Source organism: Camarhynchus parvulus, chromosome 4, assembly GCF_901933205.1.
Source record: "Camarhynchus parvulus chromosome 4, STF_HiC, whole genome shotgun sequence".
Taxonomy (NCBI): Eukaryota; Metazoa; Chordata; class Aves; order Passeriformes; family Thraupidae; genus Camarhynchus; species Camarhynchus parvulus.
This window is the reverse complement of record NC_044574.1, coordinates 37,590,939-37,611,741: the sequence shown is the minus strand read 5'-3', so window position 1 is coordinate 37,611,741 and position 20,803 is coordinate 37,590,939. Positions and strand designations below refer to the sequence as shown.

Below are 20,803 nucleotides of genomic sequence, written 5' to 3'. Positions count from 1 at the left end.
TCATAAGCAAGGTTTTACATGTATTCTTTATGCTATGCAAGGCTGGATTTTCTTTTTTCATTTTTGCCTCGTCTTGTGGTATGAAATAGCTTCTCATAACATAACTTGAGTGTCCTAAGTCTGCCACATTTATAATTTGCTGCCACACACTATGATTTTGAATAAGAAATTGGTAACTTAGCTTCAGTTTACATTGTTGTCTTTGCCCAATTTACAGACTTACATATGATACCACAGACTCACAAGTCAGCCTTTACTGGAAGAGTAAAATGACTCAGTTTGGGCCTGGGAGCCAGAGAGCTAAATATGGTATACAGCATTAGAGCCTGGTACTGCTGGGGAAAAAAAATCCATTTGAGGACTTATAAAAGGTCAGTTTGGAACAGAGGTGCCTGGGGTGGAGAAACACTTGCCCTGACAACTAACTTCATTCTGTTCCTATTTGAGAAGTGGCAGAGCAGAGCTGCTGGGGACAGAAGAAAGTATAGGAAGGTAAGACAGGGAGAGAAAATAATGGACATAGAAAAGGTTTGAGCTGGTTATTCCAAAAATTAGTGCAGGATGTATGCTATTAAGTATCCATTTCCAGTGGGAAAGTGGTGTTGTGGCACTGTAAATATCCCATTGAATGTGTACAAACTCAGCAGACTCTGTGCAAATTCTTTATTGAAACAATGATCAATGTACAAGCTACATCACATTTCATTTTGCCACTTCAGCATGAACTTTTCTCTCTGTGGTTTACGGCCGTGAGCTATAAAATCATAACAGTTATTTAAATCAAAATACAGCAACTGCTTCTCAAAAGAACACATTCATATTTGTCTTACATTTCTTGTAAAATCAAAAAGGATTTCATAATAAATGAAATATAACTTACAAGACTTTAGTGCAAGCATTTCCTTTGCATCTAAGAAGCTTTCAGTTGTCCCTCTAAATATGGCATACTTAAGAGGCCAACTCTTAAAATAGCATGCTGCCAAGATATCCCATGAGAACTTTGAAAATCTGACACTGTTAACACTTTCTAGAATTAGTTAATCTGACCAAACTGAAAGTCAGAAAGCCCTGGTTATATGTTACAGTACTTTTGTCAAAAGGTAACTGCAAATCAAGGAACTGACATAGTATCTACATTAGAATAAAACAGGCACTGATTTAAAAAAAAATCAACATCTGCCTGTGTATGCCATTTTGCAAGTCTTATGATTATACAGTAATTTTTAAGCACAGGAGTGTACTTCTGTGCCTTACCAAGTACCAACAAACCTGCAGAAAAATGCTGGTCTATGGGTTCTTTTAAATTTTTTATATGACAGACAGAAAAACCCCTGAAGGATAGGTTTCATCACAAACATGCTCGAATCAGAGAACAAAAAAAGAATCAGCAGGAAAAAAATGCTGCTCAAAAAGAAAATGTTGAGAAAATAGATAGTGAATACTATGTTTAAGTGGACTGATTAGTATAGTCTTACATTTATTGAAAAAAGAATAGTAAATGTGAAATTCAAATCCAACTGATTTCTTCTGCTACAGAAATCTAGTCATCTTTCACGAAGTTTGGCAAAATTGTTGAAAATGGTGTAAATATAATTGTGCAAATCTCTTTTCCTTATTAAGCCTGGCTTGGTGTTCCTTTGCTTTTAGAATGCAATTTCAGTTGGACTGGATTTTCCAGATTCTGAGTGTTTTAAGAACCATTAGTGTTTGGTGGTACAATAAATAGAAAAATGTAACAAAAAGTGTGCATAGTCCAATGATGGGAACAGATTAATGCCCCTGAAGTGCTTAAGGTGCATGAAAATATATAACAATGCAAACATTAATTTTTTCTTGGAGTCATTATTACTTTTATGTTTGCTAATTGTGTTTTTGGACCATAAAATAGCCATTTGCTAAGAAATACTGCAAGACACAATTGCATGCTTTATAATAGCACAGCTGGAAAGTTTGGAACAGGAAAGACAGGTTTGGGTCCTGCTTCCCATCTGTCTTCCACAAAGGAAGTTCCTGAAAGTGTATAAAAAGCTTTAGGCTTAGATGTGTCATATAATGGGTGCATAAGACACTGAGCAGCAGACACAAAACCACCAAAAAACCACATAAACCAGAACCACTGGTTCTGTATAAAATCTGTATTTTCTTCAGCTACAGTGCTGTTTAGTTCTTATTCTGATAATAACACAAAGCTAAATGTCTAGACTAGTTGTCATCTCTGAGTGACTCCAGCTCTAGAAAATTTAGGGTTCGCTCTGACCTTGCAACAGCAGGAATCCAGCCCTCTGTGTATTGCATGGATCTAATCCAAGTACCGGTTGCTTGTATGTGGTTCGCAATGTGCGTTTGTGTGTACTTCAAACGTGCCCTGTGTGGGCAGCCTCTAGGGAAAAACATCATTTGTATCTTCAAGGAAGTTTACACAGTGATACTGAAGAAATCCACAGGGATTGTTTGCTCTCAAATGTTTCTCAATAAATAAATAATAAAGAGGCTGGAGGACAGCCTGAGAGGACTAGCCAGGGTCAGAACACTATAGGAATACATGAAGGGGTCTGATCTCTACTGTAAAAACTTAATAATCTAAAAAGATTAAAATTAAAATACTGTAATAAATACTTTTAAAACTTAAAAAAAGGTGTAATTTAAAAGTTATTTTTATGCTTTCAAGGAGAATATCCTTGCTTATCTGTGCAATCTTAGTTGGGCACCAGATACGTAATTGTAGAATGCATGGGCGTTGTTTGTAAAAGCTGGACAGGCAGAAGCATCAATGTACCTCTTCTCAGGAGGTTAAGGTGAATTGAAGGATTTTAATGCAAGTTCCTGCTTTTGTTTCTGCCCTTGTCCTTTTTCATATCAGAAGCAAATCAAGTAACTTGAAAAACTGATGTGAACACTAAACAGAAATGTCCTTTGGATTCAGACAAGAAGTTAAGAGTTTGCATCATACTACTGTCAATCACACTGGTCAGAAGTGAGGTTCTGTATGGTATTCTTTTAAACTAACTTCTGTTTTACATTTATATTGCTTTGCTGGAACTCAAATATTTCAAGTCACATTCCTAATGGGACTTTGCCCTTGCATGTTTCCTTTTGGGCATGTGCAAATGCATTTTGTGTAGAAACCTGCCACTGTGGTAAGCGCAAAAAAAATGAGACATTTGAATGCTGCCATTTCTCAAAAATTGGTTGTAAAATCTGAAGTCCATTATTAAACATGTATTTTTTTAATAACCACAGAAAGATAAATATGGAGCCATCTCTGCATCACCTATGTAAGTCATGGGGTATTCCTGTATTGCACTGCTGGTGAGGCTCTGCACTTTAACATAAGGAAGTTGACACAAGACCTCAGTTCATTATCAAGGGTTCTTTTATGTACCTGCAACACTGACTTTGTCTGATCTTGATTCCCTGTGCAGTTAATATAACTGATTGCTTCCAACAGACACCTTATGGAGATGTGGCTGCTTTGTGAAAATGTCCAGAGAGCCATCCATGCATCATCTCCCCACAGAACTAAGAGACTTCTTTTTCTACAGTATGCCTGATTCCAGATTTATTTTAAGTATATTTATACTACCATCCCTCTTAAACACTATAAGGTGATAGTTTGTTCATTAATGTCAAACTAAATGTGTCAGGTAATTAAGTAATATGCTATTAACCCTACACAAACTCCTTGTAAGTGATTTCTTTCCAGACTCACTTCAGAGAAGGTACTTTTTATTGTCTATCTGCAAGAGAAATGATTACTTCCCTTCCACTCCTGGCATTTCCTGGCAGAGATGTTGATCCTTTTTAATGCCACAATTGCTACGATCATTAAAGCTTTACTGGGGTAGAGTCACGTGTACTCGAGCAGTGAACATCCTACATGTAGGAGGTTCCCAAAATCTCAACGCAATTGTATCACATTTAACAGTTTGCATGATGGTCTTTGTAATTTTATAGGACACTTGATTATATTTTTTTTTTCCCGTTTGAATGAAACTCTCAAACTGATGCTTATATATGAATTTAGGATTGATCTTCAGAATACCAAAATTAAGAAGCCAAATAAAAGGGTACTTTGCCATTTCAGCCTTGTTATCAACTGATTACTGGCATTTGCAGGACTGTTATGCAACCTGCATATGTGCTGGTAAGGTAGTACATACTGCTTCCACATTACTTCAAAACAAGACATCCTGCATATTTGCAGTTGTTTGCCATATAGACTTCTGGCAACATAGAAAATGCTCAAATGTATGCAAAAAAATCCTGCAGAGCTGTTGAACTGCAACTTTCTGATGGCTTTCCCATCTGTAATATACACCTCAAAGTCGTTTCTTCATGCAAAACAAATGATTGTTGGCATCTCCATTCCATGAAAAAGGGAAAACTATTTCCCATGTGGCTAAGCAGTGTGGTCTCAAATGAAATGGAAACATTTTAACTTTCTTTAATAGCCCTCTAAATCACAATGCAGCTGAGCAAACAGGCTTTGTAAATGGGATCTATTAGGATTTTATTTGGCTACTGGAGTGCTGCCTCTTGGGCAATATTTCAAATTCACAAGTTAATGTTTGCAAAAATGGAATAGATGGAAATAACGAGAGTGAAGGAGGGAAATGGAAACCAGTTTTATGTTTAGTAAGTTCAAGTGTCCTACACAAAGACTACCAGTGACTTCCAGGAGCCACTACAGGTGACTCCAACCTAGAAAATGCTGAGGTAAATGTTTCTTGGAAATACTCCTAATCAAAAAGAGCAATTAATATTAATGTAATAGCAATTACTCTGTCATACATCATAGTAAACTAAACTCAAACTGAGAAGAAAGTGCCAAATAATCCACTTACATGCTTTTGCTATGATAGTCTCCAGGTAAGGCTTAGCGGCAAGTACAATATGTATTTTTAAAAGAGCTCCACCTGATTTTCCTGCTATGCATAGATTCAGGAGTAACTATCATACATGGCTTTCATATATAACACATGTATTTTTGTCATTTGCCAATGCTGTGTCATCAGAACTGAGTTCAGCAGAAGGCTCAGGAGGGGGCTCCGCAGGAAGTGCTGGTGTTTGAGGAGTGTCTTCTTCCTTGGTGTCCAACTGCATGCTTTCCTGTGACTGACCATCCATGCAGTCCTTTTTGGACAATGGGTGAACTGACACTTTTATTGCAATCTGTTGAGGTGGCTCATGCAGTGACGATGCGTCCGAGTCACCTGTGGGAGATTCACTGCGCGTCAAAGCATTTGGGATCATATAAAGCTCATCTGTTTCAGTGGTCTCCTGGCCTTCTGCCGCCTGCCGTACAAAATTCTGTCCTTGCTCCTCCAGACCGACAACCTCCATAATTTCTTCCATTATGGTCCTGCAGTTCATGATGAGAGGTGGCAAAGGTACACTCCGAGCAAGCTCTTCAATATAACGGGCAAACTCCATGGTCTTGAACTGGGTTACTTTGGCAAGCTCAAGCGTTTTGGCTGATGTGATAATTGGGATACGCTTTGCAATCTCAAAGGCCTTCTGAAGTTTCTCTGCCCCTTCTGTTCTGAAGAATTCATTGATTGCTTTCTCGGTTTTCTTCAGATGACTGCTCATCATACACAACCGAGTAATGTTCAGTATCATAACAATGGTAAAAGCGACAAGGCAGACAATCATGTAATAGATTCCCATATCTCCAGAGGTAAAAACAACCCTCAGCGTCACAGTATTGTTAACGCTGCCGTACGTGTTAGATGCCACACACGTGTATTTACCTCTGTCTTCAAATGACACGCAGGTAATGTTTAGTAGCCCATTGTCAAGAAACCACCATTTTCCTGTTGGAGAGGAAACAGAGTAACTTAGAAGTATTTTGTCACATGATCAGCAAAGTCTTAAATATCAGCTTTATCAAACTGGCTTCAGGTTTTGGAAGAAGGAAATAATGTTCACAGTAAGACAAATAATTTACCTTCATAAAGGCCTGTGATCTTAGCTGTGTTACAACTACTGTCAAATTCCTGACATCAACTTTGGATAGTCAGAGCATGCCCTAAAAAGGTCTCAGAAAATGCTAATATGCATCTATCTCAATCTTGTGGTCAGTTAGGCTACAAAGATAGGATTACTCCAGAGAGCCTCCAAAACACAGGTCACACTTCCTCAAAGAAGTGAATTGAAGGAGTTGGATCCTTCAAGAAAGATCAACGGGACTGTGAGGCAGAAAAACCTACTTAAACCATCCTTGTTTTGTTCCCTAACAATGCATTTGCTTACAATTGGGTTATTTTTGGTGTTTTGTTGCAGTATCTCAATTCTGTTAATGTAAACTTTAAAACCCCTAACATGTTAGACATCATATACTACACTGCCTACTCTCTGAGGTGTTGAGAAACTGATTTTGAAGTATAGTTTTAAAGAGGGGGAAGTAGGATAGGAGGAGTAAAATAGATGGGAAGGAGAAGAGCCATGACAGGGAATGCCTTGTTTGTTGGTAAGAACCTCTACAGACCACAACAGAACTTCTTTTACCGTTAAAAGTAATTTCTATCAATGTAATATAATTGATAACTTGGTCTGCTGCATGGAAATATACATTTCATGTACATGCACACTTGATATTCTTTGAACCAGGCACAGCAGAAGTTTAGGTATGAAACTGCATTTGAAACAACCTGTTTCAAATAACTCATCACTCCTGTAACTGCTAAAGTGATTCAAGATTAACCCAGTTACTGTATTTGCCACTTAATTAATTGGTAATGAATTAAGATTTTTAGTTCCTCAAAGTTTTTCTAGTTAAACGTGGCTTACCCAAATTGTTTCACATTATCTCCAGTAGAAGTCTACATATAAAGTATTCCCGAAAGATCCCTGCCTCCGTTCATGTGTACAGACGGCTCTTAATTACATCTTTTTATCCTCTTACTTAGAAGTTTTAACTTAAATGAAACAATATTTTTTTACCCTAGCATATTTCTTGAAAACAGCTGAATCATTTTGCCTGAAATTAAAAAATGCAGAATAAATAAAAGCTCGGTCTAAATCAGACCTTCACATGAAAAAAAAAAAATACCCCAATCTGCTAAACTTAGGCAAATTCAGAGGAAAACTCCTTCACAGAGGAAATATTAGAATCTGTAACAGATGACACTTCTTCCTCCACCTCCAGTATAACAAAAAATGCAGAGTATTTGCTGCTCAGTATTTCTTTGAATTTGAATGCTGGTCCTTTTTGCAAAGTAGGTTTCAATTAATTATGAAATAACAAGATGCCTTGTGATGTATCCTGGCTTCAGCTGTTATAAATGACATAATGGCACTGAACTCAGTGACTGGGTCTATGCCAGTGGATCCTGGTATATTGGACAGACATATTGACCCACATAAGAAAACAATGATTCCAAAAGGTATTGCTGGGTTTGGATAACAATTCAATGCCATACTTAACACCACAAAGAAAGCTCTCAAGCTAGGAAACATTTCTTACAGAAAGACAGTCTCTTAAAGGAGGTATTGCACTGTTGAAATTCTAAGTTAAAGTGAAGTTGTCTTAATACTACATCTGCACTTCTTACTGATTTGGTCAAAGTTTTTGCTCATCTACCTAAATGTTTGGTTTAGCTACCTCTCTTAGCTGACTACACAAAGATCTAAATTTAGATGCCTTACTAAAGCGGAAATTTTCTATTAGCGAACCTTAGCAAAACACTCCAGCACAGTAATCACTGTATGTTGCCACAACCACACAAATCATGTTCGAAAGTCTGCTTAGTAGCTCAAGTAGTTCCTTTCTCTAGCTTGACTCAGAAAATGATAACATGCTGTACAGTAAAACATAACCAGTTATGCAGTAAGCTCTTACAGATACACACTGCTCTTTCACATCAAGCTGGGTCAATTGTTACTCCTGTCACAGCAGAGTTCGCTGTCAGGTCAGCCATTAGTTAGGCACACTGTCTTAACAACTAAGAGTTTATTTCATCATGCTGTGAACAAAGCAGCCACTATGGAAGGATTAAATGAGAAAAACACCTTTTATATACCCACACTCCCCTCAAACACTAGAAGCATAACTAGAAGTATAACTAGGATTATCACCCAAACCTTCCATTTAAGGAAAATAAGCTCGTGTGTAATTATGGTCTCTGGCAAACGCCACTGAAGAGTCTTAACTAAAGCCAGGAAGGCTCAAATTTGGCCTGTCCTTCTGACTGCTGCCCTGTATAGGTTTTGCAGTTGGTTGTTCAGGGCATCTCCTGTTTCTCACACTACCATAGCACTGCACATAAAAGACAGCAGGCATACCAGGGAGTTAGCTGTGTTGAGTTCACCCCAACAAACTATTCTAATATGTCATGAGAATCCTCCTTTGTGTTGGGGAACAGCTTTTTAATCTTTTTTTGGTGCCAGAGAAGAACAAAGGAGGACAGAATGAGAAACAGAACAAACATGAAGTCTTCCAATGAAAAGAGGCCTGTCTACAACTTCTGTTAATTGCTTCAGCTTCTTGCTATGTGTTGCTAAAAATAGCACATAAAAAGTTACTGTTTTCTTCCAAGGTGTGCATAAAAAATTTATAACTGCCTCCAAGCTTTCATTTATTTTCACACAGGAAAATACCGCAGCCAGGCCATTAAATTCAGGTTATTTGTCAACTTGCTGAAATCAGAAGTGTCTCTGGACAGGCTCCATTAGTGCTATTCCTAAGACCCTACCTTTATTCTCCTCCTCTTGGAGCAGGCGGCCATTGGAATTGTACCATCTGTACTGTGGGCTGGGACTCCCTTGGACATTGCAGTCGATCAAGGCACTGCTGCCCTCCTTGACGATGATGTGGTCGATGCGGGAGGTGACCAGCGGCGCGGCCCCGGGGTGTGTGTCAGTGCGGTTCAAAGTGCTGTTACTCACATCCTCAGCAGTGCTCAAAGCTGCTAATAAGATGACAAGGCGTGTGGTGGGCAGAAAGTACAAAAAGTGGCGGCTGTTCAGTATGTCCATTTTCCTTCAGTGGTGTACACAACTGGCTGGGAATTGATTCTGTTGAGTCCTTGAGTTGAGCAGGTCACAGGAGAGCTCTACTTTGATCTGTGCAATTTTATGCTTAAAATATCCTATAAAATAAATAAGTACAGTGAGATGGCATATATAAACAGTCCATTAGATATGCTCTTTTAAAATAGTGACACATCCATTAATGCATTTCACAATCATCAGCACAGTGTGTTGTCTAAATGCTAATGTTATCACAGTTCTTATCCTTACTGGAAAAAGATGCATACATTTTCCTGACAATGGTGTTGTTCAGAGTGACAGGCGTAGGAGAAAGCTTTTATCACCTAGACACTTAGCAGCAGTTTAGCTACAGTAGCAGCTACAGTTTTATGCCAAAAGTTCAACAGATTTTTTCCTTTTTTTTTTTTTTAACCATTTGCAAAATCAACAGGAAAAATTGAGGTGCAGCACATTAAAAGCTGTCACTACCAGTTTGGTGCTGCAGCTCTATCACATGCATGGTCTTAGATGAACTGTGAAACATGGTGTAAGAAAGAACAATTCCAGGAAGGGTTTTTAGATTTAATGCTGGAATCTTTGATATACACATTTTTTCCCAAACACAGCAGCACATACAGTAAAACATCTCAGATCATTCACTTTTCTTAAGCTACTGCTGTCTGAGCAAAAACATAGCATGGAAGATTATTCTTAAAAGAGGGTATTTAATGCTTAATAAAGTAATTTCAGTGTTGTTATTTTTAGAGCAGATTCGTAAAGAAGAGTACATGCTAGTAACATAATTATGGTTAATGTTCCTTTGAGATTCAAATAAAGTTAGGACTTTGTTCCTTATGTGGCATTACGCATTTTGCCTGTGTACTTTTTGCACACTCTCCCTCAGTATTTTCCTTCATCTAATCACCCACAATGAGGCCTTTCTGAAGCAGTGATTTCAGTTTCTGGACAGAGGCGAAGGGGGGGTTTACAAAAGTGCTCTCTATTGGCCTCATTATGCTCCCAGTGAACACAATTGGCATTCAGTACTGACTGAAGGCACAGTGTTGGCCTCAAAATGAGCACCTTGGAAAATTTCACTTAAGAGTCTAAAAGCCACAAATCATGCTAAAATCACAGAGTATCCAACTATACTGGTTTTACTCACGTGTCTCTAAGGTAAATAACTGAAATGTAGTGAAATTTATTAGATAGAGGAATCTATCTGGACTCTGAATATAGGAAACTATCTAATGAACTTTCCCCAAATGAACAATTCCATTTCAAAAAAGTTTCAATTTTCTTAAATATACATTTGACTCATGGTAACTCATTTACCTTAGCACACATAGTAACTGCTGACAAGATCAGTTCCCTAGATCAGTTCTATATATAAACAAAACACTAAAATAAAAGGAAACAAATGAAAAATCTCCATTCTTATTTTCTTTTGTATTCAAAAAGGAAAGAAAGCAACATTACCATCTTGCACTGGTAATACTTGATTTAGGTCATTTTGTTATGCATCCTCTCTTCTCTGTAAAGCAATGAACTTGCTTTCATACAAATAGATACAGTGTTATTGAAAAAGCAAATGAATTCTTCCATTTTACAGGATGAATCATTACTAGAAATGAAAACCTATTTTTTTTCAATAAACTGCTGGCATGATGTAGAGGTCTGTTCCAGCTCCAAGCCTGGCCTTTGTTTTTTTCTGCTTTTATAATTACTGAATGTGGAAGTATTTTTCTTGAACAGACAGAATAATTTTTAATTTTAAATTAATAAGCAAATCTCATTTGTCATATAAAGCTATATAAACAATGACTTCAGAAATCTACTTCCAATTATGCAAAGCATGTAGAGTCCGTGCTTTTGAAGGTACACTCTGCCTGAGTCAGCAGTTTGGGAAAAAACCTTCAGTTCTGCCTATTCACTTCAGTAGCCATTTACATCTCATTTCTACTACTCCATTAACCTTGGAGACTGACATTCTTCATGATTACATATATTCAGTCTATAAAATGTTTCTGTACAGTGTCACATCTGCATTGCGCCATACAGAAAAGCAAAAATCGCACTTCCTGGCAAAGGAGCAGGACCAGAGACTGGCTGGATTAGGACAATGGGAAGGGCAAAAGATAATATAAAGTGATTAAGCTGTGTGTTCCAATTGCTGTCTGGGCCTTGTTATTACTGTATTTGGGTCTATCATATATTTTACAGCAGAAAAATCAGTAGCAATCAAAAAAAAGATGTTTATTGTGGAGAGCAATTTGCATTCCAGAAGGAAATGAAATAGCATCTCCACAGTGGCTGAACAGAAAACCTGTAAGGCAGGGACCAACAGTGTATTAGGAAGCTGATCAAGGTAGCTGATGGCCCACTGATTCCACACAGCACAGGGATGTGGGTGGAGGTTTGGAAGGTGTGAGGGCAGTAAAGCGTTGCCTATTCTGTATGTTTACTTGTTTTGAATGCAGAGCATACAGAAACAGAAATGGTACCTTTGTGTAGTGATGGCAAGTGTGACTGGTCCACAGTATGGCCAAAGGGTTGATTCCTTGTCTGAAGGTAACAGTGACTCCCTCATTCTGGCCCAGAATTGAACCATAAATAGCTGCAGTAAATCTTAGGAAACAGAGATGAATAATTTATGTCTACTATGTAAGATCCTTACCTACTCCTTTTTCTTACTCCTGAGAATGTACTCTCTCATGTATGTTCCCGAAATGTAGAATATTAGGAAAATACTAAATACCTTTGTAGATACATTTCTATTTGAAATAACTACAGTGTGGTGGCTAATATGAGGAATAATCAGGCAGTAGGTTTAAAGCAGAATGTTTGGAAATGAAGGCTGCTACTTTCATATGCCATCCAGGGAAGTGCCTGAGTATGTTTGAGGAGACAGGGAGAGATCCCTCTGAAGAATAAGATCTCTCTGTTTTAAGATATGAGTTTAGGCAAATGTTCCCAGGGCAACTAGGAAGCAGTAGGCAATCTTTCCTTTGGTGTGCATCCTCTCCAATGTTATCAGGAAACAAAAAGACATGGAAGAAAGCAAAGAAGGTTTTCTTAGCGCCAACTGATGCAAAGGAAGATCTGTTGAGAGTTTCTGTCCTCCTGCTTTGCCATGGGTGCAAGAGCAGCCTGAGTATATCAGGGAACACAGATCTGGGACCCAGCTGCTTTGCTAAACATAAGTGATGTAATGAGTTATGGTTTAATCACACAACTAAATGTGGAGATGACTGAGACCAAAATAGGACTGCTAGTGATATGTGGCAAAGCAGCAAGAGAATCCAGAGTATTGGAAAAGTGGGTACAGTGTTCCCCAGCATCTTGGCCACGAAAGGCAGCAATTAGCTGTGATCCATGATAAACTTGATGAAGGCAGCCAAAACTATAACCTTTTAATCTGACCTAAGTCAGAGAAAGCTGGATTGATTAGACTAAAACAAAGATTCCTGTAATAACTCCTTTAGACTGAGTAACACAGTACTCTAAGGAAGGAGGACATCTGCAATCCTGAGACTTGCTTTGTAGAAACAGATTCAGTCTCAGAGCATTTTAGCCATGAAAAGGCCACTATAAACAGAGTTAATTTCTGGTCATGGAAAGAATGTAATCACCAAAGTATATGAACTACCACTAAAATACTCACAAAAAATAAAACTCTGTATAGTACAATTCATGTGGTTACATATTATTTTATTCTTTTTTTTACTTTTAAATTTGTGGTGCATGAAACGGAAAAAGAACACCCCTGGCTATTCTGAGCTATTCAGGCTTGCCTCAGAAGATGGAATGAAAGGAATCCCCACACTCTCCTCCAGCACCTAGAACGTGGATATGGGAAACTCTCCTGCTGTATTGTATCTGGAGCAACATTCACCACTCAACAATGCTTGCCAGTGGTCCATAGATTAAATAGTTCTGTTTTTCAATTCCCCAACCCAAATGGTGTAAATTGAAAATACTAAAGTAACAGATTTACTGCTTGTGAGATTAACTTCCAAGGAAAGACTTGAGCCAAATGAGAACACATGACAAGCTTTTCTTTTAAGTTACATGACAGCCAGCTCTATGCATGTCTATCCAGAGAAGTCCCCGAATGTTCTCCAGAAAAAGCAGAGCTGCAGCAGGATAGTTTTACTCCTAATTAATGTGAAAATATGGGCAAAAACTGCAGTTACAACTTCTCTGTCCAAGATCAGGCATCAGTCTAAATTGAAGACACATCTAGGACTGACAGACACATCTAAGAACATTAATCAGAGACATGTCCTGACTGACCAGTTATTTTTTCATGTCATAGATGTGTTTGCTTCCCATACTACTGCCACCAAAGAAAATGACTATGGTGTCATGGCTGTAAGTGCTGCATTTGTGCAGAACAACATGATGGCAGAGCACATAAGAATAGAAAAGGAGGGCAGTGATGCATACCTTTTCCTGGCTTGCTCACATCTGTAAGACTGGCCTGTTCTTATTCTTGGAATAATGTGTAATCCTATTAACTGTGAGGTCATTCAATTCACAAGTGAAGCACAAGAAGCCAGCTTACTGCATAATGCATAAATTGTGTCCTATAGCTTTAACATCCCAATGCTATCTTCCTTGGCTTGTAAGTGACCAAGAAAATTAAATTATTTTCATTCTAGCTCTCCCTTATCTAAAAGAAGTATAAAGGCTGATGCTACAAAACAAAATTAAGGCTAGTTTTTTATTATTTAAAAACTACTTGCTACTTTTCCTAGTTTCCATAGGCAATGTCTTTTAAAGAGTGGGCAAAAGTAAAAGTTAAGAAGTGTTAATGAAACAGGAATGCAAATGAAGGAACTTATGCCACACAGGTGAGAAGCTCACTGCCAGTTCATAGACTTATGAGTGAGAACCACCTACTGAAAAGGTCTAATTGTTAAGATCCAGACATGCAGAGGAAAAGAAATGTCACTCATTTACAACTAGCAGAAAATTTCTGACTTATTTTTCTATTTATTTGTCAGTCGATAAAATATTAATGCTTGGCTCCAGAAGAGCTGCTTTTCATTCTCCTGGAGTGGGGGATTTCAGTCCTTTGTAGTTTCATGGCTTTCTGTTTCCCTGGCTACGTTGAATAGGTGACCTGCTGGTGGTGTTTGTAAGATGAAAAGTTCCTTCTGCACGTCTAGATTCCCAGCTGGGCAGCAGCCCCCAGCTATATGCTTATTTAGTCTCTTCAGCTGCCTTCAGCAGCCTGGGAACTTTAGGAAACCTCTCAACAGGGCTGAGCCCTGGCCATGTCTGCTCAGTCACCTCGTGTCACACTTGCTGCCTTCAGCCACCTCATGGGAGGGTATAGAGAACATAGACATGGGCTTCTCTGAGAGATGTGCTGTGAAAGGACATGAGACACGGGACACATGCTGCAACAACAGAAATTATGAATATGAAAAAAAAATTTGTGCAGGAGGTCATTCAAGCCCTGCAATAGGCTGCCCAGATGGGCCATGGAATCGCCATCCTTTGAGAAGTTCAAACCTTGACTAAGCTGGTATACACTGGCCCTACTTTGAAAAGGCTGTCAGATGGCCCCCAGAGGCAGTCCCCCAACCTAAAGAAACTCTAATACTCCAGAAACACAAATACAAGAATTGCCTTGGGGAAGACAGTGGGAAAAAATATGTCTGATCTTAAAAATTGCTATATGGGATGCTGGGAAATTGTCTTCATGAGCTCCTTCATAATTTTTTGAGTAGCAGCACTTTAGAATGATAAGACAGGCTGAGAGTGTTGACTACAGCCTGGAAAAAAAAGTATTTGGCCTTCTGCATTGTATTTACCTGATAAGAACAGTACATCTCCTCTTTACCATATAGAGAAGACATCCAAGGGAACTCTTGAGCATCTTCGTTACCGTCTGCTGGACTTGCTTCACCCTGTCCACATCTTTCTTGTGCTGAGGACCCCAGACCTGGATGCACTACTCCAGCTGGGGTCTCACAAGGATAGAGGAGAGAGGGAGAATCATCTCCCTCAAGGTGGTTGTCTCAATTTCTTGACACAGGATAAAATAAGGGCTGGGAATCTATGAAGATTCAAGAGAGACTGTATATAGTTTACAAGTACAGATTCATAGATTATGACAGCCTATGAGAGATGTGGAGACTAAACTTCTGTATATGAGCGTATGACCCTGGGCAGTGAACAGGAAGGGCTGTCAGTATGGCAACCTGGAGAACTTTTCTAGCACTCCTGTCTTAAAAAAATTATAACAAAGAAGCCTATCAATTAATTGTATGTTTTGCAGGCAGTGTTAAGTTCTTACAGGCAAACATTTTTCAATCTGTTTTGTAAGATGACAAATGATAAATAACAAAAAAAAAAAAAAAAAAAAAAAAAAAAGAAAAAGAAAAATCAAGGGCTGTAGCTTATTCTACTATTAATGGCAGAACATGATCAAAACTTAGTCATTATCAGTTTTTGTCTTCTAAAATTATTTTGGTCTGAACACACACAACACTGTAAGGGGTAACAAAGGAAAGAAGCATCATAAGGATACAATTGTCTTAGTTTCAGGGTTCCATAGTGTCATAAGACACTGCAGCAAGACAGCAGCAAGCAATAAAGTGTAATTGAAAATTAATGTTATATCCAGACTTTTCATTTAGGGAAAGAAGCATATGCCTTCTATTCAACAGCTGTACAATGGAAGAGTTTTCATGTTGCCTTTATCTGTGTGTAAATGTTTTAGAATTTTTTACTGTAAATTTTTCCTCTGTTTCTCTTTATCTACTTCATGTCTCTCTTTATTCTCTTTATCCTATTTCATGTCTCAATATTGCAAAACTAGAAAGCACATGGCATCTTAGAGCTTCACTTTAAATATTTGAATGGACCCATTGATTTAACCACGTCTTTGAATGGTCTGATGTGCACTCTCCTGATGTCAATGAACATCAAGAGATGCTAATCCATTAACCTAAAGAAGAATGAAGACTGTCAGTGGGTAATTATTGGAGAGGTTATTTAAAAGCACCTTAAGAATGCCAAACCTCTGGAAAATCCCCTTTTGATGCCACAGCTCCTGTAATTCTAGCATCTCTGCTGTATCAAATCAGCTTTTTGCAAAATACACTGAAGCAACAAAAGCACTCAGGCAACTTGGATTGTTAACTTATTAAAAAGTTGTAATTCAGATGTGCACTCTTATACGCACTCAGAAATCTGAGTTTTCTTTCTATGTGATATTTTAAAGACTGCAGCAAAAGCAATGCTCTATATTTAGTGGAGAAGCTTGCTGTTTTTCATCAAGGCAGGTACTGTCATGAAAATGTCCTACTGAGTTGTAGGTTACCCAGATCATAAAGCAAATTCAACACCATGGATAGTGGAGATTTTTCAAGGCTCAGCTTATGTGTTATTAGACATAAATGCTTTGAAGAATTTTATTCTTAGAAATAAAAACTTTGTTTATATAGATTATCTAGATTTCCTCTGTGTTTGTATTTATATGGAGGCTGTACATTTCAACATAGTTTTGTATACAAAGCTCTCATTCCAGAAACATTGTATGGCTTTAAGAGTCCCTTGCTTAACTCCTGGCAAAGTTTCAGCATTGTTGCTGGTTTGCTGTTGCAGTAAATGCAGATGCATCAATGCTTAGGAGTTCCCTCTGTTGAGAAAGGAGGAACAGTGAAGACACACAGAGAATCCCTCCCACACTTCCATGTACATCTGAGCTCTGCCTGGCCTCACCAAGTTCTGCATTCTTTCATTTTCTTTACATACCTTGTATCTTTTATTTATTCCTGCACTCTGTAAGCATTATTCTGCCAACAGTTTAAATAACCAAAGTCAGCAAATCCAACAGATCTCATATGCTCTTGGCAAGGCTTATGAGACTCTGCTAAGAACATAGCAATGCAGAATGTGCCCCAGCTCACTTCCTTCCACTTTCTCCTGTGAGCTCTGCTTGTCAAAGCTAACCATCCCTTAAGTATGTTTAGTGGTTTTCTTTGTCCAAAGGAAGAAGGAAAACTCCAGATGTAGGACATTTAAATATAACACAAAACTAAAAACTAAGTTTCACTTAAGCAAAGATAGGAAGGACCTTGCCGGCTAAAAATTCTATTTAAACTCTACATTTTGACCAACTGAATGTTTTCAATGCACTGATATAGCTTATATTATGCTATCTTAACAAAAGCCTCCCACATTATTTGGAACATGAAAGAAAAAAGAACAGGACAAAACAGATTTGAGTATGACTGTTCTTCCCTATCTGTATAGAACTGTAAGATGGATATAATTTTTGATGGCTGGCTTTCATGTTTATTGGTTGCTGGGATACAGGGCAAAGAGGTTACACATAGATGCCATGATTAGGACAGGATTAACCTTGTCAGAGGGGGAATTTAAAGGAATCTAAGTGCTCATGACTGATTGCAATTGAAAATGATTATTTCAGGTTAAAGGTGTCTGCACCTCTTTCCTCCACAAGTAACAAAGGGGACAGAAGATGGATTCAAACAAGTTTGCCCTGCACCATGCAGCAGCTTACCCAAATGTGATCAATTGCTCTTCCTTTTACCCAAACATGATCAATTCAGCCCTCTCCAAGCATGACTGTATATTGCCATGTGTATGCAATAATTTAGCTGAAGGCCCTCAAGAGCTTACTATAAAACCTCTACAATTTCAGACATGTGTGCCAGTTATGTCTATGCTGCATTGAAAAGTGTAACAGTAAAGGCACATAACTTTCTCAGCATCCAGTACTGTGTATGTACCACACAGTCACACACCTAGGACTGGGAACCACACACACACACACACATGCAGCTGCAGTGCCCTGGTGCCTGCTTGACTTAAAAATATCAGCAAGAATCTTTTCTTGGCATAAAACTCTCATTGTGGCAGACACATGCCAATTAAATATTAGGTCTGGGCTAGGTAGGTTATTCTTAATGCAATAAGAAATTCGTCCACATATAGTGGCCCTTTTCCAAAATAAAGTTATTTATACACATTTGTATAGAAGTTGTTATTTCTTATGAATGCTCTAAAATGCTGCTATGGATGATTTTAATCACAGTAACTGGTGAAAAGTGATAACCCCTCCATCGTCTTGGAAATGATGTTTCTATGGTGGGTCTGGATATGGGCAGAAAATGACACTGTCAAATACCAATTGTCAAAACTAAATAACAAAATTAAGGATACAGAGAGATATTTGCAGAAGCCCACAAGTTTGCATGAATGGATGGCAGCTCAGAATTGAAGGAGTGAAAAATTTAAGGAAGTATCTAAGACCTTGGTCTTACACCAGTCTTCTGGTGACATATTATTACAATCCAGGACATCTCAAAGTAGGATCACAGGCATTTCTGCCTGCAAAGACTTCTAGTAAAGGTGCAATTTGCTGGGAGAGAAAGAAGACCTTGCTAGCAGAGCTTGGTACAGGTTGTTTTAGCTGCTGGCAAGCTCACTCTCCCTGTTGTAAATTGCATTCACATCTCACTGGTGCCTTACACTGGGCAAGAAGCATAAACTATAAAAGAAATGCCAGCTCCACATTCCAAACTCTGTAGACAAGAACTGGAATGGAGATTGGTTTTTTTCCCCATTTAAATCATTCCCCAGAAGCCCCTGTCATTGTGTCACAAATGTGACCCTCTGTTAGCTGGGTTTGGGTTTTGTTCCCCTGGTTAAAGCAATGAATGCACTTTAGCCAGGTTCTGTGCCAACTCCATCCTCCTCCTCCAAATTCATGCAGGACCTGTCCAACCGCAGGGAGGCAAAGGGGATGGGATGGGGCAGGAAGGCAACTGGAGCTGTACAATACAGATCACTTCAGAATTCACTACCACACTCTCACCATGTGTTAAATGTTTTAAGAGTAACTGATTTTATCTCTAAATTTTATGAACCGTCAGGACAGGAAATATGCAGTGGACACAAAACATACTTTTTTGTTTGTTGTGCTGTTTGTCCAGGCTTCTGAAAACTCCAAATTCTTCAGAAAAAAAATGAGTGTACAATGTGCACTCCAGCTGTGTAAGCTGCACTCAGCATCAACTGATGTTGATATGCTGCAATCTGAATGAGACAGATTTCTAATAAAAAAGGATCTCTAGTACAGCAACCACAAGGTTGCTGTATATCAATGGTGCTGTTGCTACCATACACGCTAAGCCAGACAAAGGATTCCTGCCATGCAAAACATCATCTCCACTGAAAAAAAACTGCTGTAATCTGTCCTATTGCAGTGAAAAGAGGAACTCTTTTACAATATAATGTCTCTAAAGAATGAAAATGCTACATTTCTCCTCTCCTTAAATCCTCTGTGTTCCTCCTTTTGAAATAATTTTACAGTCCTTCAGACAAACGTAGCAAATGAAGTTGCATTTAGGATTTTGCCACAGTTGGTATTTTTATTTCCCCAAGCAGGTTTATCAGGGTAGCTCCATTTGAGATGCTTCAATTTAAGAAATGAAAGAGGGCTGTTAGGAAGTGTAGTCTCTTACAAGACTCTCCAGACAAATGCACTAGAAGTGCCTGCTCAGTAGCGCTCTGTGTTCTCTTAAGCTCCCTTGTCCAATACTGCTGGAATTGGCCCTGTTAAGAAACAGGATTCAAAAGATTATTTCAAGACCACTCTGTACAACAACTCTGAAGTGTTAGATTCTAGTTCTCTTAGTTCACGTATGAAATTGAGTATCTTATGAGGCTAGCCTGTGAAATAAAAGGGTAATGAAAGCAAAATATCAGGAGGCATCCTTTATTTTAAATTTAAGGTGGCACAACTTCACCTCTCTTTGAAGTCAGGTTCATCGAAGAGGTCTCTGCACTGAGGTGTCACCTTCCATTCCCCTTCTCAGGGCGGGACAGCAGCGAGCATCCTGCGTGCAGGAGCTGGAAGGCTCCAGTAAAGCCTCGGGCTCATTAGCTTCTTTTTTTTTTTTTTTTTTTTTTTTTTTGCCTAACGAAACCCACTTTCCTTCAAGAGTCGGTGCTGATTTGAAATAATCTCCCGAACTTTCATGCTGAACACAGCATTACTGCGCTCCCGTTGCGCGGGGAGATTCCGCGCTCCACGCCGGGCTGGCCGCGAGCGAGCGACAGCCGCCCCGGGAGAGGCGCCGTGGCCCCCCGGCCGTGCTGCAGCGCTCCCCGGGCACGGCCACCGGAGCCTCCTCCGGCCCTCCAGTGTCCCCCGGGGCCGCCGGCGGGACAGCGCGCCCGGGACTCACCGCGGAGTTCCGCAGCCACCGCGGCACCGGGGCCGGCTCGCAGGTCAGCGGCAGCCGCGGCAGGTGCCGCCGGCGGGGCGATGGAGGCGGCGGCGGGCAGCGCCTCCCCGGGACTGCCGCCCGCCCGCCCGCCCGCCGGGGAACCGCGGCCCGCGCCCCCCGCGCCGCTCACCTGCCCGCCCGCGGCTCCGGCTCGCTCGCTCGCTGCCGCTGCCGGTGTCGCTGTGCTGCCGCCGCTGCTGCCGCCGCCCCGCGGCAGCGCTCCCGCCGCCGCCGCGCCCCTCAGCGCGCCCCGCGCAGCACCATGCCGGGGCCGGGCCCGCGGCCGCGGCCGGGGCCGGGGCGGGCGGAGCGCGGCGCTGCCGCAGTGCCGCGCCGTGCCCGTGCCGTGCCGTGTCGTGCCGCGCCGCGCCGTGCCCGTTCCGCGCCGTGCCGTGCGCTCCCGCCGCTGCCGGCTCCGGCGGGGAAAGTAGGTCAGGGCGGCACTGAGCATGCTCGGAGCCGGGCCGGGGGCGGCCCCGGGGCCCGGAGGGGGCACGGGGCGGCCGAACCCCCGGCCGCGGGGCTGACACGGGGCCAGGGACGTGCGGCGG

The 20,803-nt window shown here is 40.2% G+C and overlaps 1 protein-coding gene across 1 annotated transcript; it reads right to left on the bottom strand.

The window, feature by feature from the left end:
• Positions 1–658: 658 nt before the first annotated feature.
• Positions 659–20,441, bottom strand: MFAP3L (microfibril associated protein 3 like). The gene is made up of 3 exons (XM_030948373.1): positions 20,383–20,441; positions 8,697–9,092; positions 659–5,816 (listed from the first exon to the last, which is right to left on the bottom strand). The coding sequence occupies exons 2-3, from the start codon at positions 8,977–8,979 to the stop codon at positions 4,954–4,956; spliced, it is 1,146 nt and encodes a 381-aa protein (XP_030804233.1). The 5' UTR covers positions 8,980–9,092; positions 20,383–20,441; the 3' UTR covers positions 659–4,953.
• Positions 20,442–20,803: the final 362 nt, after the last annotated feature.